This window comes from Pangasianodon hypophthalmus, chromosome 20 (assembly GCF_027358585.1).
Source record: "Pangasianodon hypophthalmus isolate fPanHyp1 chromosome 20, fPanHyp1.pri, whole genome shotgun sequence".
Classification (NCBI taxonomy): domain Eukaryota; kingdom Metazoa; phylum Chordata; class Actinopteri; order Siluriformes; family Pangasiidae; genus Pangasianodon; species Pangasianodon hypophthalmus.
Genome location: NC_069729.1, coordinates 6993237 through 7012828, shown reverse-complemented (window position 1 = coordinate 7012828; position 19592 = coordinate 6993237). Strand labels below are relative to the sequence as shown.

Sequence of the window (19592 nt, the reverse complement as noted above, 5' to 3'; positions counted from 1 at the left end):
TAGCTTTCACCCTCCCCGGTGGTAGCTGTCGTATGACAGGGAGGGGGGGTGTTGTGGATACTGCTGATTCCGTACATAAAAAAAAAATTAAATACTTACTAAATTGTTAATTGTCAGCCTGTACACATGGTACACTGTAAATGAATTAGAGGATAGTATGTAATTTAAGAGCAGGGGTTCTCCAACATTTTGTATCCAGGGACGGCTTTATGTGAAAAAAAAAATTCCACGGATCCCATCAGCACAGATTTATTTTATGAACTATTCAAATATTACAATTATCAAATGTGTGAAATAATATTTTTTCTATTTATTAGAGCCGTAGAGCTTTTTATTCTTGAAATTTTCAATGACAGAACACATTGGTCCAAATTATTAATTATTAATAAGGTTTGGACCCGTTTAACTGACCAGCTATGCTTCCTGATCCCCCTTTGAGACCACTCTGAGAAACATTGACAGTTTAAAAAGGAACCAGGAACCCTAGGTGTTTCTAGCATTCCATTGTTCTAACTACATATCTTTCCTATTAGCTTCACTGTAATTACCAATAGTACTGCGTACATATTTTGAACAGATTAACTTGATTGTACCATTAAGCACCAGCTATTTAGGATTGTTTGTGATTTGGTCTTAAGGGCCCTCTGCACTACCTCTAAGTCGTCTCAGGTTTAAGAGCTGCGTTCTGTTAAAATGTTGTGTGAATTCCTCTGAGTCTAACATTGAAACTAGCTTATGCATGCTTTAAAAAGTTTTTTGTCAATATGACCCCTGGATTTAACTTTACTAAAAAGCCACTTTCAAAAGGAGCTTTTTTGCTTTCCAAAATGTCCGATCGAAGCCTATAATTCATACTTTCCAGTCTATTAGCTCAGACTGTAATCAATCTGGGCCGTAATTATACCAGGCTGAATCACAGTGATAGTATAGCCTTAAACCTGATCTGATGTAACCTATCATTAAAGCCGAAATTGCTTTTGTACACACTAATTTACAAATGTTAGGCCTCTGCTGGGGATCGCCAGAAGATGGGAATGATCTATGAATGATTTATGAATGGAATATACAGTATGTTGTTGCAAGCATACATATATTCATAGGAATTGTAACAAAAAATGAGCAATTTCCTTGGATGTCATATGAATGAAGTTGCATGAAAAGATGTGAATGCTAGTCTTGTTGACTTTGGTGTATATTTCCAGTTTTGCAACCACAAGATCATGTTGATTTATTTAGTATGTCATTATGATTGACAGTTTTTTAAGTGATGGAATTGCACTGTAAATGGTGTTTTCTTGATGATGAGGTCCAAAAAAATGACAATTGACCTCAAATGTATGATTTACTTTGTACCATTGCCACACAAATACACGGGGTGCATTTCTTTTCCAGTAATCCTTTTAGTTTACATTGCTGACCTGACAGTAGTGTCACTGTCCTTGCTTCTGTAAAATAAATCACGGCCGAGTCTCAAGTCGCTACAGAGCAGTCTTACTGTTGGAGCCAGTAAGGCAGAACATTGTCCTCTAACAGACTATAAGTCTTGTCCTTAGAAGTGGACATCTTTCTCTCTCTCTCTCTCTCTCTCTCTCTCTAAATGATGTTGCTTGGCACTCTGCAGAGCCTCCGTGAGTAAGGCTAACCTACTTAGAGCCGTCCATCATGGAGACAGAGAGATTGAGAGAGAGATAGAGATGTAGTGTATTATGTCTGGAAAGTTTGGTCCTTTTTGTTTGAACCACAGTATTTGTTCCTCTTTTTTCAAAACATTTTGTCTAAACTTGCCAGAGAAGGAATTTTACTGAAAACTTGTATTGTGGTTTGTCATGTGATGACATGACTATAGATTTTGGAAAGTCCCACAAGCCCCTTATTGTAAAATGACTTTATGCTTATTTACTTTCACTTTCCAAATGTCACACTCTATTTCACTTTTTTCTGGTACTTTTGCCAACTCTACTTAAAACACCCTTTTTCTTGTGCTGGCATGTCCAGGATTCCCCCCAAAAGAAGGCAGAAGTCTTATTACAATAGTGTGTCTCTCATTCCCTTTCTGAATTTAGCAGTGATGCTCCCTTTGAAGTGGCTCAACTCCCAGGGCATGCTGGGATATGATGTATTTTCGAGGCTGTGGTGGTGAAGGCGGGCTAAAGAGAGCTCATGGCTGTGACTACAGCTCCCTATTTCTAACTCGCAGCCCCTAATTACATGCAGCGAATGAGAGAGCTGCCAGTCAGCGGTTACATCCATGCCATAAACAGCTCGGTTCCTGTCCATTTTCCTGTCTTGTGTTGTTTTGGTTTTCTCCCTCTCTCTCTTTTTCTCTCTCGTGTATGCCCACCCACACAAACACACAACCCTCATAAAATAACGATTCTCATCTTTCTCTGAATGCGTACATGCCCAGGCTGTAATATGATTTTGAGAGAGTAGGCAATGCATTTAGGTTTATTCCCATTCCAGATTGGAGATTTCTCACAGATAGAAATCAGGGTTGATGTGTGTTTTTGGTGACTTTAGCTGACTCACTGGTTCTGAGGGTGAAGAGGAACAAATCATAAATTTATTAGCAAGTGGGAAAGTGCAGGCGCTAGTATGCTGCTTAGTCCCAGTTTTGGTTGCCTGGAAACTGACAAGGATAAAAGGTAGGCACTAGCGTAATGTAGCCCCCCCCATTTTTCTTCCCAGTTTGGTCTTGCCAAAGTTGGGTGGGGCAAACACACAGCAGTGTAACACACTGGAAGAAAAAGTGCTATGGCCTGCATACATGACCTCACAGATACCCTTGACTGGCAAGTGTCACTGTGATTGAGAGGTGAAAGAGAGTAGGGTGAACGTAAGCTCTAATTAGCTAGATAATGCATTAATACACACCATGGCAAAAACTTACCGAGTTGTTGGTGAACGTTTCAGTATCTCAGTAGCGTGGAGCATTTCACCATTTCAGTATGTGTAGCGTGCTTAAATACGTACGTCAAATACGTAGTCATTTGGTTGACGTTTTTCTATTGTCATCACTGTAGCGGTGTAAAATTACATGCAAACTTGATAACATCTGGAAAAAAAAACGAATGCAAGCTAATTACTAACATAGTTAATTGGAGGATTGAGCAATTCAAATAAGTATAGTGACATGTCTTGTGTATTTTGCATGTTTGCCTTAATGAATATATATAGTTTGGCATGTTTCTACCTAAAATTACATCTAATTAATGATATTAATTTAGCAGGTGTAGTGTGATTTTTCCTATCTGAAAGTCACTTCAAGAACAGCGATTGTTTCTGCAAATTAATACAACTGAAGGGCAAATATTAAATCTGTGGAAGCTTGTTTATACCCAGTTGAAGACAAGATAAACCATTTTATCAAAGTTTCTTAAAATTTTGTTCTGTATCTAAAAATAATAAGACAGTTTCTCTGACTTTTGACTTAATATGACTTCTGTGAAGTTGGTTTTGTATTACATATTTGGCACATTTTTCATCCATGCCAATAATGTTCAACAATGCCTTCATTCACAGATACCTTATAAACAGAACACACATTCATGTCTTGCATTTTGTTTCGCATTCAAATTTCTATTTTTAAACGAGGTCTCTGAGGTCTGAGCTTGTCAACCTTATTGAGAACAAGTAACACACACATCGAGAACAAATACCAAGTGCATTTTCGGCCTGCACTGCACGATTTAGGTAATTTAGGCAATTATTCTTTGTAAATCACCTACAATACCTATACATCCCACTAAATACACATGCAATGAATCAAATTAGCAATATTTATTTGGGACATCACTAATTTAGTGGCATGTGTATTATTGTACCAAATTAATGCTAGGAAATGACACCCAAGTAATTTAGTGATACACGCATGTCTTACTATTACAGAGCCATGTGTTTTTCATTTCTGAGTAGGACAGTGACTCGCATTTGTGTCATTGGCCCTTCGTCCTGCTCTCGACCCCTTAAAAATATTCAGGACTGATAAAGAGAATAACAGCAATCCTCTCTCTGTAACATACTGCTCAAATCACTCATCTGCTGCATCCTCAACTCCAGCCATTTAACTCTTTGGTCTTTCAGGATGGTCTGATTGTATCGAGAGCTTTTCCCTTAGTGGCTAAATAGTAACTCTATTTATGTAGCTTCTTTTATAGATATAAAATGCAGCTTAATGTTTTATACAGTATGTTAGAAATTGAATCATGAAGAATAATTATTAAAAACTCAATAAATGTGGAATAATATTAAAAGAAATTATGAAATTATGTGCAGCTATAAATGTAAGTGAAAAAATACAGACATTAACACAAAATCACATCAAACACTAATAAAGTAAAGCAATTGTTATATTTAATATTAATAATAATAATAATAATAATAATAATACATAATATAGTAATTTATATTTAATATTAATACTAATAATAATTTTAACATTTTTTTTTATTAAAAAAATGGGTTTATTAAAGTAAAAGGATGGGTTATGAGCTGTTTTTTTTTTTTTTGTTGTTAACTGTTAATAGATGGGGCCTGACTGATATCAAGGTGTCCAAGCTGCTCCTTCACGTTCTTCACTTGAACTTCACTCCTTCAAGTTTTGTCCTGATGTTTCTTCTCTCCTTGACCTTTCCTTCCCTCACCAATTCCCTGTTCATCAAGTCTCTTTTTTCCTCACTGTGGACCGTGTAGGTGGGACACTGCCCCACAAGCCCCTTTACATATGTTTCACTGCACAGAGGAACATTTCAGTGGTCAGGGCTCCACAGGAGAAACCTTGTTCAGATCCCTATTGAACAGGAGAGACATTGTGTCGGGCTTTTCAAAGCCCCATTCACTCGCACTGACAGCTTCAGGAAGCCAGGAGCAGTCTGGGGCTGTTCTGCTAACCACACACTCAGAATATCCCAACATCACCCATGGTACGGGATTTCAGAGTGAGTCTGTGGTGCTCTATGTAAGCTATATGGTGGACAATTTAATACATTACTAAAAATAAGGTCTAAAAACATCTGTGACATTCCTGTTCACCATGTTTGTATTCATTTCTGTGAACAGAATGATGGGATTTCCTTCACTAATAAGGATACATGAGATTCCAATTCTGGATAAAATAATTCAGCATAATGAATAATGCTTTCCAAATGGAGCATGGGATTAGTGATGATCTGATGACTATCACAATATATAATGAGCTAACAGGTTTATGTAATAAACCTTTATGGTTTCCACACACCTTAACCTACTATGTACCTAATTTTTTTTAACATATACAGTTACTTCATGAGTGGAAAAGAACCACCACGGGACTACTGCTGACCAGATATCAGAAGTTCAGAAGTTCCTACTTTACGTGTTTGAATTTATAAATACAACATGATATGCGTGTGGGCAGGAACAAAATAGATGCCCCGGGAAAAATTCGCTTTTGTTTACTCTTATTTTCCTATCGATGTGGAAGGGAAGTTTATTGTGTTACTGCAGCAAAATGAACAACAGATGGACATTAGCTAAGTAATATTTTGTATGCAGTTGCAAAGAAGCAACGAATCATGCATATATGCTTATATCCAGGTTCTTACCTGTGTGTGTAACAGTACACCATTAAAAAAAATTAGCCAGTGTTAACCAGCTTACAATATTTATGATTTATTAATATCTCTCTGGATGCAACATCCGTACTGCAGCTGCCGTGACTGTCTGATGCTGCTGTTGCTGCTGTTGTTGTTGTTGTTGTTGTTGACACGCCTCCCCAACTCAGGGTTCATAGAATAATAAGACTAGTAATCACAACATTGTGCTGGCGGTCATCTCGTAATTACAAAATGTAATTCTGAAGTATAGTATGTGTTGCAATGGTATATCACACCACACGCAGTGTTGCTAGGGTTTTTCATAATTACGAAATGCAATTCTGATATGGAAATACAGTAAGTGTTGCAATGGTATATTACACCACACACAGTGTTGCTAGGGTTTTTAAACACTATGTACACTTACTGGCTATTTTATCAAACACACCTACCTTGTTCTTGCAGCTTTCAATTAGAAACTAGAACTCATTTTCCATGCACAGCATGTGCTAGTACTCTCTGAGCCCCTCATCAATGTCAGCTTCTGATCACTGGATTTTTTTTTTTTTTTTTTTTGATGGAGGAGCTGTTCTCAACCCAGCGTTAGTACTACAATCCAGCATTAAAATGTTCCTGCTGTGCTGAGAATAATTCACACCCAAATAGATGATAGATGGTCCCTAGCCTACAAAGTGACCTATATATAAATAGTGTACCTGATAAAATGGCTAACAAGACATTTTATTTTACAGTAGCTGTACCTAAAAAAACTGGCAACCCGTTATACTGTATAACTGATTATACTACTGCACTGTGGAGTTCTCAAATCTGATTGGTCAGAAGGTGTTGATTAATTTTCCATAACAGCAGCTCTGACAGTAATTCGACTGTAATTCAAATCACAGGTATATAGTAATACGCTCGTTCTATTATTTTACTTATTATTATTTATAGTGCTGAAGATGTTTATTTGGAGATATTTATTTAATGGTTATGGAAGGAGTCTCCAGTGTCAGAGCTTTGTAAATGTCAGCACGGGAAAGTCTCCAGGACAGAGGACTCTTTGGGAACATTTTTTTGTTTTTTTGGTCTTATTTAGTTCAAAAAGAGAGGCTGGTGCATGAACGGCTATTTATAGCCACTATAATTTAAGTAATAATCACTCTATCCCATCATTGATTATTTTCCTAGAATTGTATGCCCATGTAGTGTTTTATTCCTTATTTTATGTTTACCTAGTATGAGTGAACAGGTCAGAACAGAGTGTTCTGTTGTAGTTTAGTATAAGAAAAGTACCAGTGCAGGAAACTAACTGTGGCAGCGCAGTGGGGAGATGGCGCAGGATATATTTAGGTCACCCTTGACTCTTCTGTCCTCTCTTTCTTTATCACTCTCTCTAGTTTTAGCGGCAGAAAATTAAACATCTACATTGTTTCCATTAATTCTTTGCAAAGCCAGGGTTTATTTAACATTTATTTACATATATATAATGTTGTTAGTCTTGTAGAATTTAATAGTAATTAGTTCCTTCTGGGATACACTGACTTAAAGGGTTGCAGTAGAGCAACCTCTGTGAGACTTATGGGTGTTGGTTCTTCAGGATACATATTAGAATTAGCTTCATGTTCATCATCTTAGCTACCTGCTTGTACAACTTAATCTCCATGAATTAGCATCATATATCGCCAGTGACTCAGAATTACTCACTGGTTCCACATCTTTCCACTGGGTTCTGACCAGTCTGGGAGTTTTACACATATAGAAAAAGAAAAAGATAAACATAGAGAACAGAGTTGAAAGAAGGTAAGAGGATGAGGTGAACTATCAGTTATTCAGTGTGGTGCAGGAGATCAGATGTCCCTCAGGATTCACAGAGCGTGGGACATCCATCTGTCTTCACACTCTCTGTCTCTCTCACTCACAGACACACACTCAGGAAGTGGAGCACTATCTGACGGCATAGGGAGCAAGTAGGGAGGATGAGCGAGAAGGAGAAAGTATAGAGATAGGAAGAGAGAGAGAGAGAGAGAGAGAGAGACAGCGTGTCTGTAGCTTTAAGAGGGCTGCAGAGAGGAGGACGTGTGGGCGCTGCATCAGTGCAAGCTCTGCACTGCGTGAGAAAACTGGGGACAGGCAGAGAGTGAGAGAACAGAATGACAGAGTGAGAGGAGATAAGGGACGTGTCGGAGAGGTTATTGGGCCCAAGCGTGCCTCCGAAAGCCTGACGCAGCCCTGCGATGGTGGATGCACAGGACAGACTGGCAGCCCCCAGCGCAGTGCCACAGAGCCACGGGCAGCCAGCACCAGAGAGTGCCATGGGCACAGGTGGGCGCAGATAGCGGCGCCCGCCATGAGGCCGGCGGAGGAGGCAGCCGTGTCCAGTGCGTGCTTCGGCCACGTCTCACGGCGCCTCAGCCGTCTCTTCCGGCGCCTGCCCAAGTCCCGCTCGTGGTCTGAGGGTCTGAGGCTGCTCCGGAGGTCCAGCAGCAGTGGCGCTCTTGTGCTATCAGGTAATGGACAACAGATAGAGGAGAAGAATGGAACAAGTTGAGTGGATAAAGCTTTGGGAGAATTTCTATCATGTAACAACATGAAGAAGAGATGAGGAAAGAGGAATAGACAATTATGAGATGGTGTGGGAAAAGAAAGGAGGACAGGAGGGGAATGAAAGGAGCTGAATATTTTCCTAGATTAGTAGGTGAAGGTAGAGAAATCTTCAGTAAACAACAGGACAGAGGGAGAAGGTAGGAGGTGGGAATGTGTCAGGGAAGGAGAGGAGAGAAATGGAGCAGAGGAAAAGGGAATGAGTAACTGAGAGAAGAGGAGAGAGGATGAGAAGTTGGGTAAACCTTTGGTGACATGTGTATTAGGTAACAGAGGAGGGTAGGAGAAGGCAGGAATGATGTGAAGGGAAAGAAAATGGAAGGTGTTGTGATGACAGGGGAGGAATTAAAGAATCTGAAGATTCGTCAAATAAGGGAAGAAAAAGATTTCATTAAAAATGAAGGAGTTCAAGGTTTGTGTACCATGATATCCAGTTCAACTGCAACTGAAGAGCTCTGCAGTGATTTTACGCCTCCCCAAAATAGCCCAGTTCTAGTCTATAGGGAGCATCATATTTTATTCTCCCTCACTCTCTCTCTTTTTCTCTCTAAATGGTTAGTGTTTCTCTCTCGCAGTACCTATTGTTTTCTATTGATATGCAGAAAGGCTGGAATAGAGAGCTACTGCATTCATTGATCCTGTATAAAGCCCCAGTGGTTCTATAATGCTCCAGTAAACACGACAGGGAGAGAGAGAGTGAGAAATGTGCCACAGTCAGGAGTTTGGGTTGTTAACGCACCATCAGCCAAATTGTGATTATCTGCTGTGTTAATAAAGGCTGCAATGCAGAAGATTGACCTCGGTGATGTTCAGCATTGCTTTCATAATGTGTGGCTGAGCACTGAAGTTATGAGTCACAGTCGTATTTCTGTTCCAATGTAGATTACTTTGAGTAAACTCTCAACAGCTGTGGGAGAAAAAAAATTGAATTTCCCATTGATCTGGAAAAACCTGTCTCTCACAGTGGACTGATGAAGGCGAAGATGCGGTAGAGAGGGATAATGAATATAAAGTGATCCACTTTAGGGCACGTTAGCTGCCTTGTGTAAAACCTCAAAGGACTTTCTGTCTGTTATGTAATTTGCACTTTGCGTCATTGTCCCAAATGGTTTAAGGTCAGTCTGGGGGATAGAAGCAAGAGTCAGTGTCCTGTACAAGTGCTTGAATCATATGGTATGTGACAAGTTGGAGGTTAGATTTCTTACCACATGGTTAGGACAGCATGCTCACAATAGGTCTCATTTATCAAGCTGGATATAAACAAGTTTGTTCACAAATTGTTCGAAGGAGCATTTACATTAGAAATGTGGTATTCATGAAAATCCAGTTCGTTCTGAAAGACATTTGTATTTTATGAGAGGTCATATTTATAACTTTTATTCTATTAATGAAAGCAATCCAAAACAAATCCATAAACCGAGAATAATAAGACTAATTCAATTAGGACAAAAGAAATGGCACCCTATACAAGGAGGAAGAGATAGTCTGTGTTTGTGGTAGCAAATGCACTGCAGTGGCTGAGCTGCGTTACTGGAAGACTTAGTGCATGCTGCGTTCACTGTTTAGTCATCATGTTGTCATTTTCAGTGTCACTAAATATTAATCGGCTGTGCTATGAACACGCTTGGTAATTTACTGGTGATACACACGAGTACAAAGAAAATCAGGGTTACCAAAACTTTTGTAAATCTTGAGGGGAGTTTTTTGTTTGATTGGTTTACAAAGAAAAAAAAAACATTTGCATACAGCTTTACTTCAAGGTGAATAAATGAGGCCCAGTGTACATGCAGATTTTAAATTTATTGATTATGATATTGATATGGTACTTATTCAGTTATGCTTTTCTTACCTTTAAACAAACATACTGCCAAAAAAAAAAGTTTATAATTGTTGTTATATGTACTGCTATTACACTGTATATAGTTTATTATTATAATATTACAGCTTTGAAAATGAAGTCCTCCAAAATGAAGCATAAGAGATAAAACCAGACTTTGTGTCATCAGACATATTGGCTGATTAATCAAATCAATATGAATATGATGCTTTTAAGCTATTATTGACCGAGACTTGTGTCCTGCCAATATCAATCCATCCCTACTAAAATCTCTCTGTGGAGTTTTACTTAATGCAGGGTCTATAGTTCAGAGTCTCAGACCTTTAGTAACAGGAGAGTATAGAAGCATATGAGAGGATGTCATCAATCTTGTGAGTCTCTGTGGTACATGAAGAGGTACCGGATCTGCAATCCTGCCTCATACAGACTGACTCATAGGTGTGATCTCACATATACCCAGTTACTGTGAGAGCAGTGGGATTTAAAGATGCTACTGAAAGGTCTCAGATGAATATTTTTATTTCAAATCCTGAAAATTGAAGCTGGAAAAAGAATGTAAAAATTCGTATTAGAGGCCTGTCAATGTGGTAATGCAACTACATTATTAATGCCATTAGTTATTATCTCTAAATTCTTGGTGGTTTACAAAGGAGAGCTGGAGGATATGACGATCAATAGCATAATATGTCATACTTTTTTTTTAAGATACCAAAATTTCATTAGTGAAAGCTATTTGGAGCATCTCTTAAGCAGCAGTAGCTCATAACCATGGATTTTGGTGGGACATAGACTCAAAAAATGTCGTACTTGACTAAGAGTAACTCCGTAATAGGAACTTGGACTACATACATTCAGCATATCTAGCACCAAGTTTTGAGAGGTTTTAGATATACTTTTGTTCAGTATAGCAGTTGGATATAGCAAGTGTGTTTCCCAAAGAGCCAGTATCAGGATTGCCTGGTTTCAGCAAAATTTCCAACTCAACTACATCTCAAAAACCACACAAAAGTCCTGAAACTAGCCCCAAAAATTCAGGCATTGGAGAACAGAGACACATTTTTCTCAGCCTTTGCTTGGGAAACAAGATCACCATAGTGAGCACACATTTCTGATATACAGACATGATCCAGTCCATAATCCATCTTTCCATCTACCAAACTTTGCAATATATCTTACAGTAGAAATGGTTCTGTACATCATAGACCCACTGTCTGCATTAACACTTTGCCTCTGTTTGTAGAAATGTATTTTTTTTTTATGTTTCTGAATATTTGCTATTAAACAAGATCTTGGTGGCTATGGAGTATTTATAAACTAGGCTAATTTGGTGTCAAAACCACAACACTGGGGACCGTGTCATTAACTGTCCTGTCCTCCACTGAAAATCCATAGATCGAGCATGGGGCAGCGCAAATGACCCTCTGTTATCACTTGTTGTAGTTCCAGTTTGAGACCACTTGGTGCAATAATAACTCTATGGAGTTAAGTGCCATTGTACAGCGTCTTGAAAGGCAAGCAAATCCATGGAACATCAGCTGTGATAATTGTGATACTTATTGTATATATGTATATTGTAAATACTGTATGACAAGAATTGCATTATGATATTTTCACCCAACCTTGGTGTGATGTAATTAGTGGTTAAATATAAGAATATAAAACATTGAATATTATCAAATTTTAAAAACAAATTTGACCAAATTATCCCTAAAGTAACCATTGTTAATGACTCCACCCTAAAGAGCCATAAATTACAAAGTGACTGATTCTGTTCACTATAGGACTATTGAAAGCAGTTGACAGACGACCTCCACTGGCTCTGATAAATGTACATACATACTGTGTGTGTGTGTGTGTGTTGGGCACTGATAAGGTCCTAAATAAGCACTTGGGTATTCAGAGCCTAATTGCATCTACACTATAGGCAAAACACAATCCATTCTTTTATACTAGTCTGCCATTCAGGATTTTTAGCTTTACTGATATACCCTGATGTACAGTGTTAATAGGATGAAATTCGCATTTGCTTTCTTTGAATCTTAGCTGCATGTTTGTCACAACTCCCAAACAAATATTCAGTGCTGAGCTGAAAAATGGTGTAGTGCCTTAGTCTGTGCAGCTCTCTCATCCCCTCATCTCTTTACTCTGCTCAAACTGATCAGCTTCCAAAGCGTCAACTTTTGTGGTAATAATAAAATACAGCACCGACCAATAAATTAGCACTAGAATCACTGAACACATCACAAGATAGTGTTTCAGGGTGGAATTTTCCTTTAATAAGCCTAGATACTTTATTGTAGGACTTGTTTGCACTGTTTTAATGCGGTATAAGCTCTAGACCACATGCCTCCAGGCATTTGATATAATGTTTACTTATATAATGGTTCTGTATTTGTGTTGTAATTTCTTTGGAAATGGAAAGAAGTTGGTAGGTCATGGCACATTTTAGTCACATCACACTAAGTGACCAAACCAAGTATATACAGTATGGTCGTTTTGGATGCCACTTTGTCTACAATTTGTTAGTGAATTTGTACATTTCATTTTAACACAACCTTGTGACTGGGGTTTTGTTGTCCCATTTTAAAATGCTGTATGTATCCCAAGCCAGACAGTATAGAATAGAGTTGAATAAAGGCAAAAAAAATATAATAATAAATGTATGTTTATAGCATTATCCCAAGCCACCACCCTAGCTATTTCCAGTTGCATTTAAATTCTTTAAAGTCTTAACTCTATTAGCATTATTGCTTGAATTATTCGAGTGTGTGATTATGTTGCCAGTGTTTCATGCCACAATGTTTGCTCCTTGGACTCTTGACATTAGGTATTCTCTCATGTTTTTTTTTTTTCTACCCTTATTTCCTGCCCAGATTTGTCTGTTTTGGGGATGAACTCGTTTTTCCAGTGGCTGTTCCTCTGAATCTAGGAGCAGGCCAATGGAAAGATGGGAAAAAGAGAGAATGACTATAACTTCTACCATTTCCCAATGGTATCATTTATACTTACTGTTAGTTTTGAAGATGTTTATGTGCATGTCTAGATGAGTTATTTTGATGTATTAGTAGTAATTCTATGTAAATAAACAGCTGACACAGTAGGATTCTTGCCAGTTTAGTGTCTGTAAGTGCTGTATGTGTTGACTTTGGCTCAAGCACCTGCATTAGCAAAGAGGGCCTTTTCTCCTGTGAGAGAGTGCTGAATAGTAACAGAACATGGTTTGTGCCAGGTCAAGACCAGGTGGAAGAAAAGGTATGGGGGTTGACCAGCCGGTCTAACAGCAGTCAAAGAGCTGACACACAAGCTAGACTTACAGGGAATTTGAGTTCTACCCAGAATACACTGATGTTCTGTTTAGGGATTCGGTCTCAGAAACACCTTTCTCCAGTTAAGTCGCTCCTCATTATGTCTTGTAATTTCATCTAAATACAAACTAAGGAGTAGAGGGAGTTAAATTATGGGAAATAATGAGTTTACACCATATACACCCGTATACACCCGTATACACAGTTCCCCTTCTGACTGTGAAGATCTAACTAGTGGAAGGAGAAAACAGATAGGATAAAGGAGGAATTATTGTTAATTCAATATGAGAGTTTCTTTAAAAAAAACTGGATTTTTTATTGAAACATATCAATTTTCTTCTGATCTTTCTTCATCTTTCTTCTTTCTGCTATCCTACACAGAACTGTTCAAAAAATATCTAAATTTAAAATGGATTTTTTTAGTTGAATCATTTTGATACAAATATAGCTGAAATTAGATTTCAGCTATTCTGGATATTCTTCTTTAACATTGGTTGTGTATCTTTAGCTTGTTGTTCAGATTCAGAGACTTTTTTTTTATTGTTTTGATCAATTAATATGAATAATCAGCCAAACCAATCCACCCATCTTTCCATAAAATGTTTGTTTATGACCAGAGAAAAACACTTTCTGAAATCGCCTCTTACAGGACCAGGGGCCATTTTTAAAATGTATGAGTACATAGTGCAAGGTCGATGATAAGTAAGCTGTCCTTAAAAACTAACCTACTTGACTGATATAAAAGGTAGACCTGGTCCTGGGATATTGTGTGAGTGTGAACAGAGGACGTTTAGAGGAATCCAACATAGTGTTAGCTTATATGTCTCTAATAAGCATGCATACACAATTACTCACTTTATTTACTGATTTAGATGAATGATCTAGTTCAACTTTATGACTCACAAGTGACCATTTTCCTGATAAGAGCTTTATTTGAGAATTTGACTTCACTTTAAGGAACAAGATCATGGGGTCAGGTTACTGGATTTGAGCCAACGAGAGAAAAAACAGCAGAAAGTATTGCTGACACAAACAGAACCTGTGAGCATAAGAGATCGAGTGAAAGTCTTTGTCAGGTGACCAGCAGCCTTTTCTCTCGGCAAGAGCTGAAGTGGGGGAAATGTTGATGGTGACAAGCATGGCAGATGAGACATGTTAGTGGGAAATGGGAAGGAAGGAGGCATGTAATGGGGAGTAAATATGATTCAGTATTCTCCCTCGCTTTTCTAGAGAAAGCCCTTCGTTCCAGGTACAGTGAGGGGAATTCAACCAGCACTGTGAGTTCTGTAACAGCTGCTGCATTGTGCTCAGATTACATCCATGTTCATTGTATTTATGGGGAAGTGACATGTTAAAATGAGAAGTGGTACTTAAAGGGACAGGCCCAATAATATGTCAAATATTTGACCTTCGCAAAAGAAGGAAACTCTATAAATGCCAAAAGATTGTGTTTTATTTTGCTGCATTTGTGTGTGTGTGTGTGTGTGTGTGTGTGTGTGTGTATTGCCAGTATTATTGCTTGTAATTTGGCCTGTCATAATTATGAAATCATGGCTAATGATTAATTATCACACATAAAATTGTGATTAATGTTTTAATTGTCTTTTCTGTTAAATGTATGCCACTTATAATCATTTATATCACAGCCCCATTGAATTCTTAAATCTGATTGGTCAGAAGGTGTTGAAAGTGCTTGTTCTAATACAATATAATGTCTGTAGTAACAATAGGGACTTGTTTGGTGGACAATCCACATAAACAGATTAAAAACATACTATTTTTAGCAAAGAGAAACATATAATTATTGATATGGTAAAGTTTGTTGGACGGAGTCTCCAGTGTCAGTGTTTTGTAACAGTCAGTAAGTTTCCCTCCATGGGAACGTTTTCAAGACAGAGGATTTTGCTCTTTCCAGTAACATAACAAACTTTTTTTTTTGTCTTATTAACTTCAAGAGACGGAAACAGAACATGCGTGACAGGAAGCAACTGTTTATAACTGTCATGCTCCACGATATTAAATGTATCTATATATGGATGAAACATATGGCAGGTCATTCTTTAATTAATAATTGGCAAATTGTTGTGGTATAAACACTTCAGGACATGCAGCTATGGGAAAATCACAAATAATAAATATATAAAACCTATGACTGAAATACCCAAATAAGCTACATGACAGTAAACAAAGTATAAGGAAATCTATAAAAATGTAGTATAATGTACTATTCTGTACTAATATATTAAATCTTGTTTTTTAACTTACAGTATGGGTAAGTTAAAGGATAACACGGCTAAATATTTTTGTGTAACATGCCAAAGCATGCTTACAAATAGTTAATAGTAATAGATTGAAGAATAATGATTACAATATATGATGGTGCAGCAATTTGATAACATCATTAAAACGAAATGAGAATGAACATCCTGTTCCATATTTATTATATTGATAAGTGACAGTAATCCTGATCAGCACTCTATTTGTACTACTGTATATTCCAACACCATTGCTGCTATTTAAACTCCTGAACATTAGAATGGTAGTGTGAACATACATGGATTACTCTATGGACTTACTGTAGATCATTTATATTCTGTGAGTTTGTCTAATAACAATGATGTAACTCATGGGTGTGGAAAACTTTGCCACTTTTCTTCCAAATTTGGCTGTAACTACACAAGTCTTTCCACATGGTACTCTCAGTGAAACAAAAAGGAACAAAAACTATAAAGAACATGCGGGGACACTGTTCCATCTTTTGCCTTTTAGTGGTAGAGTGCTTTTCCACATCACCGACAGGCCCAGGTACCTCCCACCTTGCAATCTGTCCATCCCTGTCTCACAGACAGATTCATGGATCTTTCCCTGTTCCTGTGTTTTAGAGGCATTCAAAAGAGCCACTTAGTCCTTGCACATCTTTTCCATTACAGTTGTTGAAACCCCAGGTTAAGGCTAAGCTTCTTCTTCCAAATTTATCAGGTTGAGGAGGTCAACCAACAGCCCAAAAAGGTTTGGAGCATATGTTTACAAGGCATCATGCTTGGGGCAAGACGTGGGTAAGGGCATGTGGGCCAGGGTGTCTGGGGTTAAGGGACTAAATAGCTTAAGGTTGTAAAGAGTGCACTAGAAATCTACCTAATCCTATTTGGGGTGTTTAAGAGCTTCGTTCTGTACCAGCTGATGAGTCCCTTGAGCCTGCTAGAGACCTCAGAGATCTCTGTACAAACCTGTAGTTGTTAAAAGATTTCATATGTGGCTTAGTGGTTAGCACAGTTGCCTTGCACCTCCATAGTTGGGGGTTTGATTCCTGTCCCCACCCCTTGTGTGTGGAGTTTGTATGTTCTCCCCGTGCTTCAGGGTTTCCTCTGGGTACTCTGGTTTCCTTCCCCAGTCCAAAGACATGCATTGTAGGCTGACTGGCATCTCTAAATTGTCTGGTGTGTGTGATTGTGCCCTGTGATGGGTTGGCACCCCGTCCAAGGTGTCCCCTGGGATAGGCTCCAGGCTCCCCATGACCCTATGTAAGATAAGCGATACAGAAGATGGATTGATTTGTCATTTTTAGAGCTCTCTGCTGGCTGTGAGGCAAATTGTAATGACAATGAAAACACAAGCCAGCCCTTTCCCCCAAGGTGACCCCCATATACTATGTTGAAACATATTCCTCATGAGTTACTATTTAAAAGGGGTGGAGCTGAGTGTTGCATTGGGGGTGGAGCTAACTTCTAGGCTGGAAAAATGTAAACAGATGCCTGAAGCGAAGAAACTCATAAGATCCATTGCATGGCAATATTGCACAGTTTTTCTAATGTCCTTTTGCAATTATGTGATTATTATAGATTATAGAAAAATTTTAAAAAGCGCACGTTTTGGCCTGTATTTAAATTATAGTATCGATATCCAGCTAAGGCTGTGTTTCAGCCTGCGACTGAATCACAGTGTTAGTATTATATCCCAGGTGATTTCAAGAGCAGCCAGTAGTTGGCAACAAGCTAATGTTGTACTGGAGCCCAGTTGGATTGGACCGCTGCTAAGGTTGAAGGTGACAGGCAGAGCAGGATGGAAGTCCTCCCAGATACGCATTTCCTGATCCTGGATCATGCTGTTTACTTAGGACAGACTCTCTTAATCTCCATTTCACACCCATACCTCCCCACGATGCACAGTGACTGGTGAAAGAAAAGGTGACCTCTTTTTTCCGTGGGTGTTATCAGTGTTGTGTGGGTGTTTAAGGCACTCCCAGGCCCTCCTCTCAGTTTGCTGATATACCGTGCTCCTCTTATAGATGTTCCTCAATGTGTTCAATACTGATAATTCACAATGCACTACAGTTGCTGTATCTGATACCCTGCTATCGCTTTGAGAATATTTTTGCCCATAGAGTAGAACGTACAAACAAGGGCTCCATTTAGGTTAAGACAACAAAATGGAAACCAAGGCAAATGAGCGTCACTATGACACTTCTGTCTTGAAAGAGTAGGCTGTGAGCTGATAAATAAAGGATTTGGTTTAGTTCCAGGGATTGCAGTAAACCCGACTGATTCATTGCAAGGCTCTTAATCTATTGGCCTTTTTTTTTTTTTTTTTTTTCGAGCTTCAGAGGTGCATTGCCTTGTTTATGTATGCTGATTAAATGAGGAGCCTGCAGGCTATCCTTAACCTCATTGTTGTGTTCAGCTGATCTGATAGAAATGTTGTTATGTCTCTTATAACAGTCAAAGCTGGGTTTTAGATTCAGAAGCTGGTCCTAAATCAGGCCAAAAGCAGTTTCTTAAGTGTTTACGACCAACACTGTGGTTACTAGAAGACGACGGTTAATTATGTGGGTGCTTTTGTTTCATAAAAAGTCCAAAGGACCCTGAGGATCAGTAATGGAAAAGAAAATGTGCTCCACTGTCAGGGTAACCTTCATGTCAAAGAAAAGTGTCTTGGCAGGCTTTGTGGAACAGTTGGACATGCCAGTACTTTAATGAGCACATACTGCTGATCTCTCTGGGTTCTGGCCGAGAGAATCTGTCCCCATCTATTGACCATTATACCGAACTACACTTGATGAACGAGTGCAGTGGATTGAGATTAAACCACAAAAGTCCTGTTTTGACATTTTACAACAAAGCTAGTTTAAATAGCTTAAGTAGGGAATAAAACAAAATGACCTTTTTAAAACTTATTAGATAATTATGTGTCATACTTTCTATCCATTTATAGTTACATTTAAGTTATGAACTTTTGTGAACCAAGTTAGTTCCTGTTATTACTCACATTACAGCAGATATAAACGGCTGTATCCTCAGCAGCATCGCTTTCCTTCTCTCTCAAAAATTCCAGCTTATCATTTTAACTGCAAAACTGTCTGGAAGATCTTCCTATGACAGAAAACTTAGTTACAGCTTCACCTCTAATGCTGGAGACTCTGTTCAAAAATAAAAGTAGAAAGTTTCACCATATCAACAATTATACACAGTTTTTAACCCATTTATGTAGAGCAGCTGCCATATATACAGTATACCCACAAGGGGGAGCTATACACAAGTTTAAAATGATATTTGCAATTACATGAGTAGTTACTCTATGTGATTACTATGCATTTTTAGTCTTAATGTCACAGGCGTTTGCAATATAGTTGTACTCCACAGAGAAGGCAACTTATAAAGTTACACGTACCACAAGTGCTTTTACTCAATAAATCAAGACTCTGGGGATATATATTTAAGACGATGCTGTCTCATCAAATGTAAGAAAGATCATGGTGACTGTGGATCACCCTAAAATCTAAAACAAACAGTGAAAAAACCCTGACATGGCTACATCAGAAGACATTTTCTGCCATCTGAGGTTTTTTCCTGTCCTGAACTCTACAATCTAAAATCAGTTGGTTCTCTGATCAGTGTTTTTTTTTTTCTTTTCTATTCTGTTACTGATGTGTTGTGTGTGTGTGTGTATCTATCCACCAGACTGCAGTTATACTTGTCACCTGGAGTGCGAGAACCATGTTCAGCTTGACTGTAACCAGGGAAACGGGCAAAAAGAAGAGACGTCTACCGACCCCCCCTGCAGGACATATTCTACAGCACCTCCAGCGAAGGTAAACTTACACACTTCACTTGCATTTTACTGAAATGACTTCATTAACCCCTAATGGGACAATTAAAGAAAAGATATTCACTATGGAAAATTCAGTGATAATATGCAACTACAGTGGTTTGTGTAAGTATTCACACACACACACCAAAACTTTTCCTCGTTTTGGTGTTACAAAGTGGAATTGAAATG

At 38.4% G+C, this 19592-nt stretch overlaps 1 protein-coding gene across 2 annotated transcripts in view; it reads left to right on the top strand.

The window, feature by feature from the left end:
* The window catches only part of rassf5 (Ras association domain family member 5), a 48368-nt gene that overhangs the window by 3813 nt on the left and 24963 nt on the right, over window positions 1-19592 (top strand). The window contains exons 1-2 of one of the 2 annotated variants that reach the window (XM_026935642.3): window positions 4534-8083; window positions 19274-19404. In XM_026935642.3, coding sequence (XP_026791443.1) covers window positions 7924-8083; window positions 19274-19404 — 291 coding nt within the window. In that variant the 5' untranslated portion in view covers window positions 4534-7923. Of the gene's footprint in view, window positions 1-4533; window positions 8084-19273; window positions 19405-19592 lie in introns of those variants that run through there. The other variant, XM_026935640.3, reaches the window with a different exon arrangement.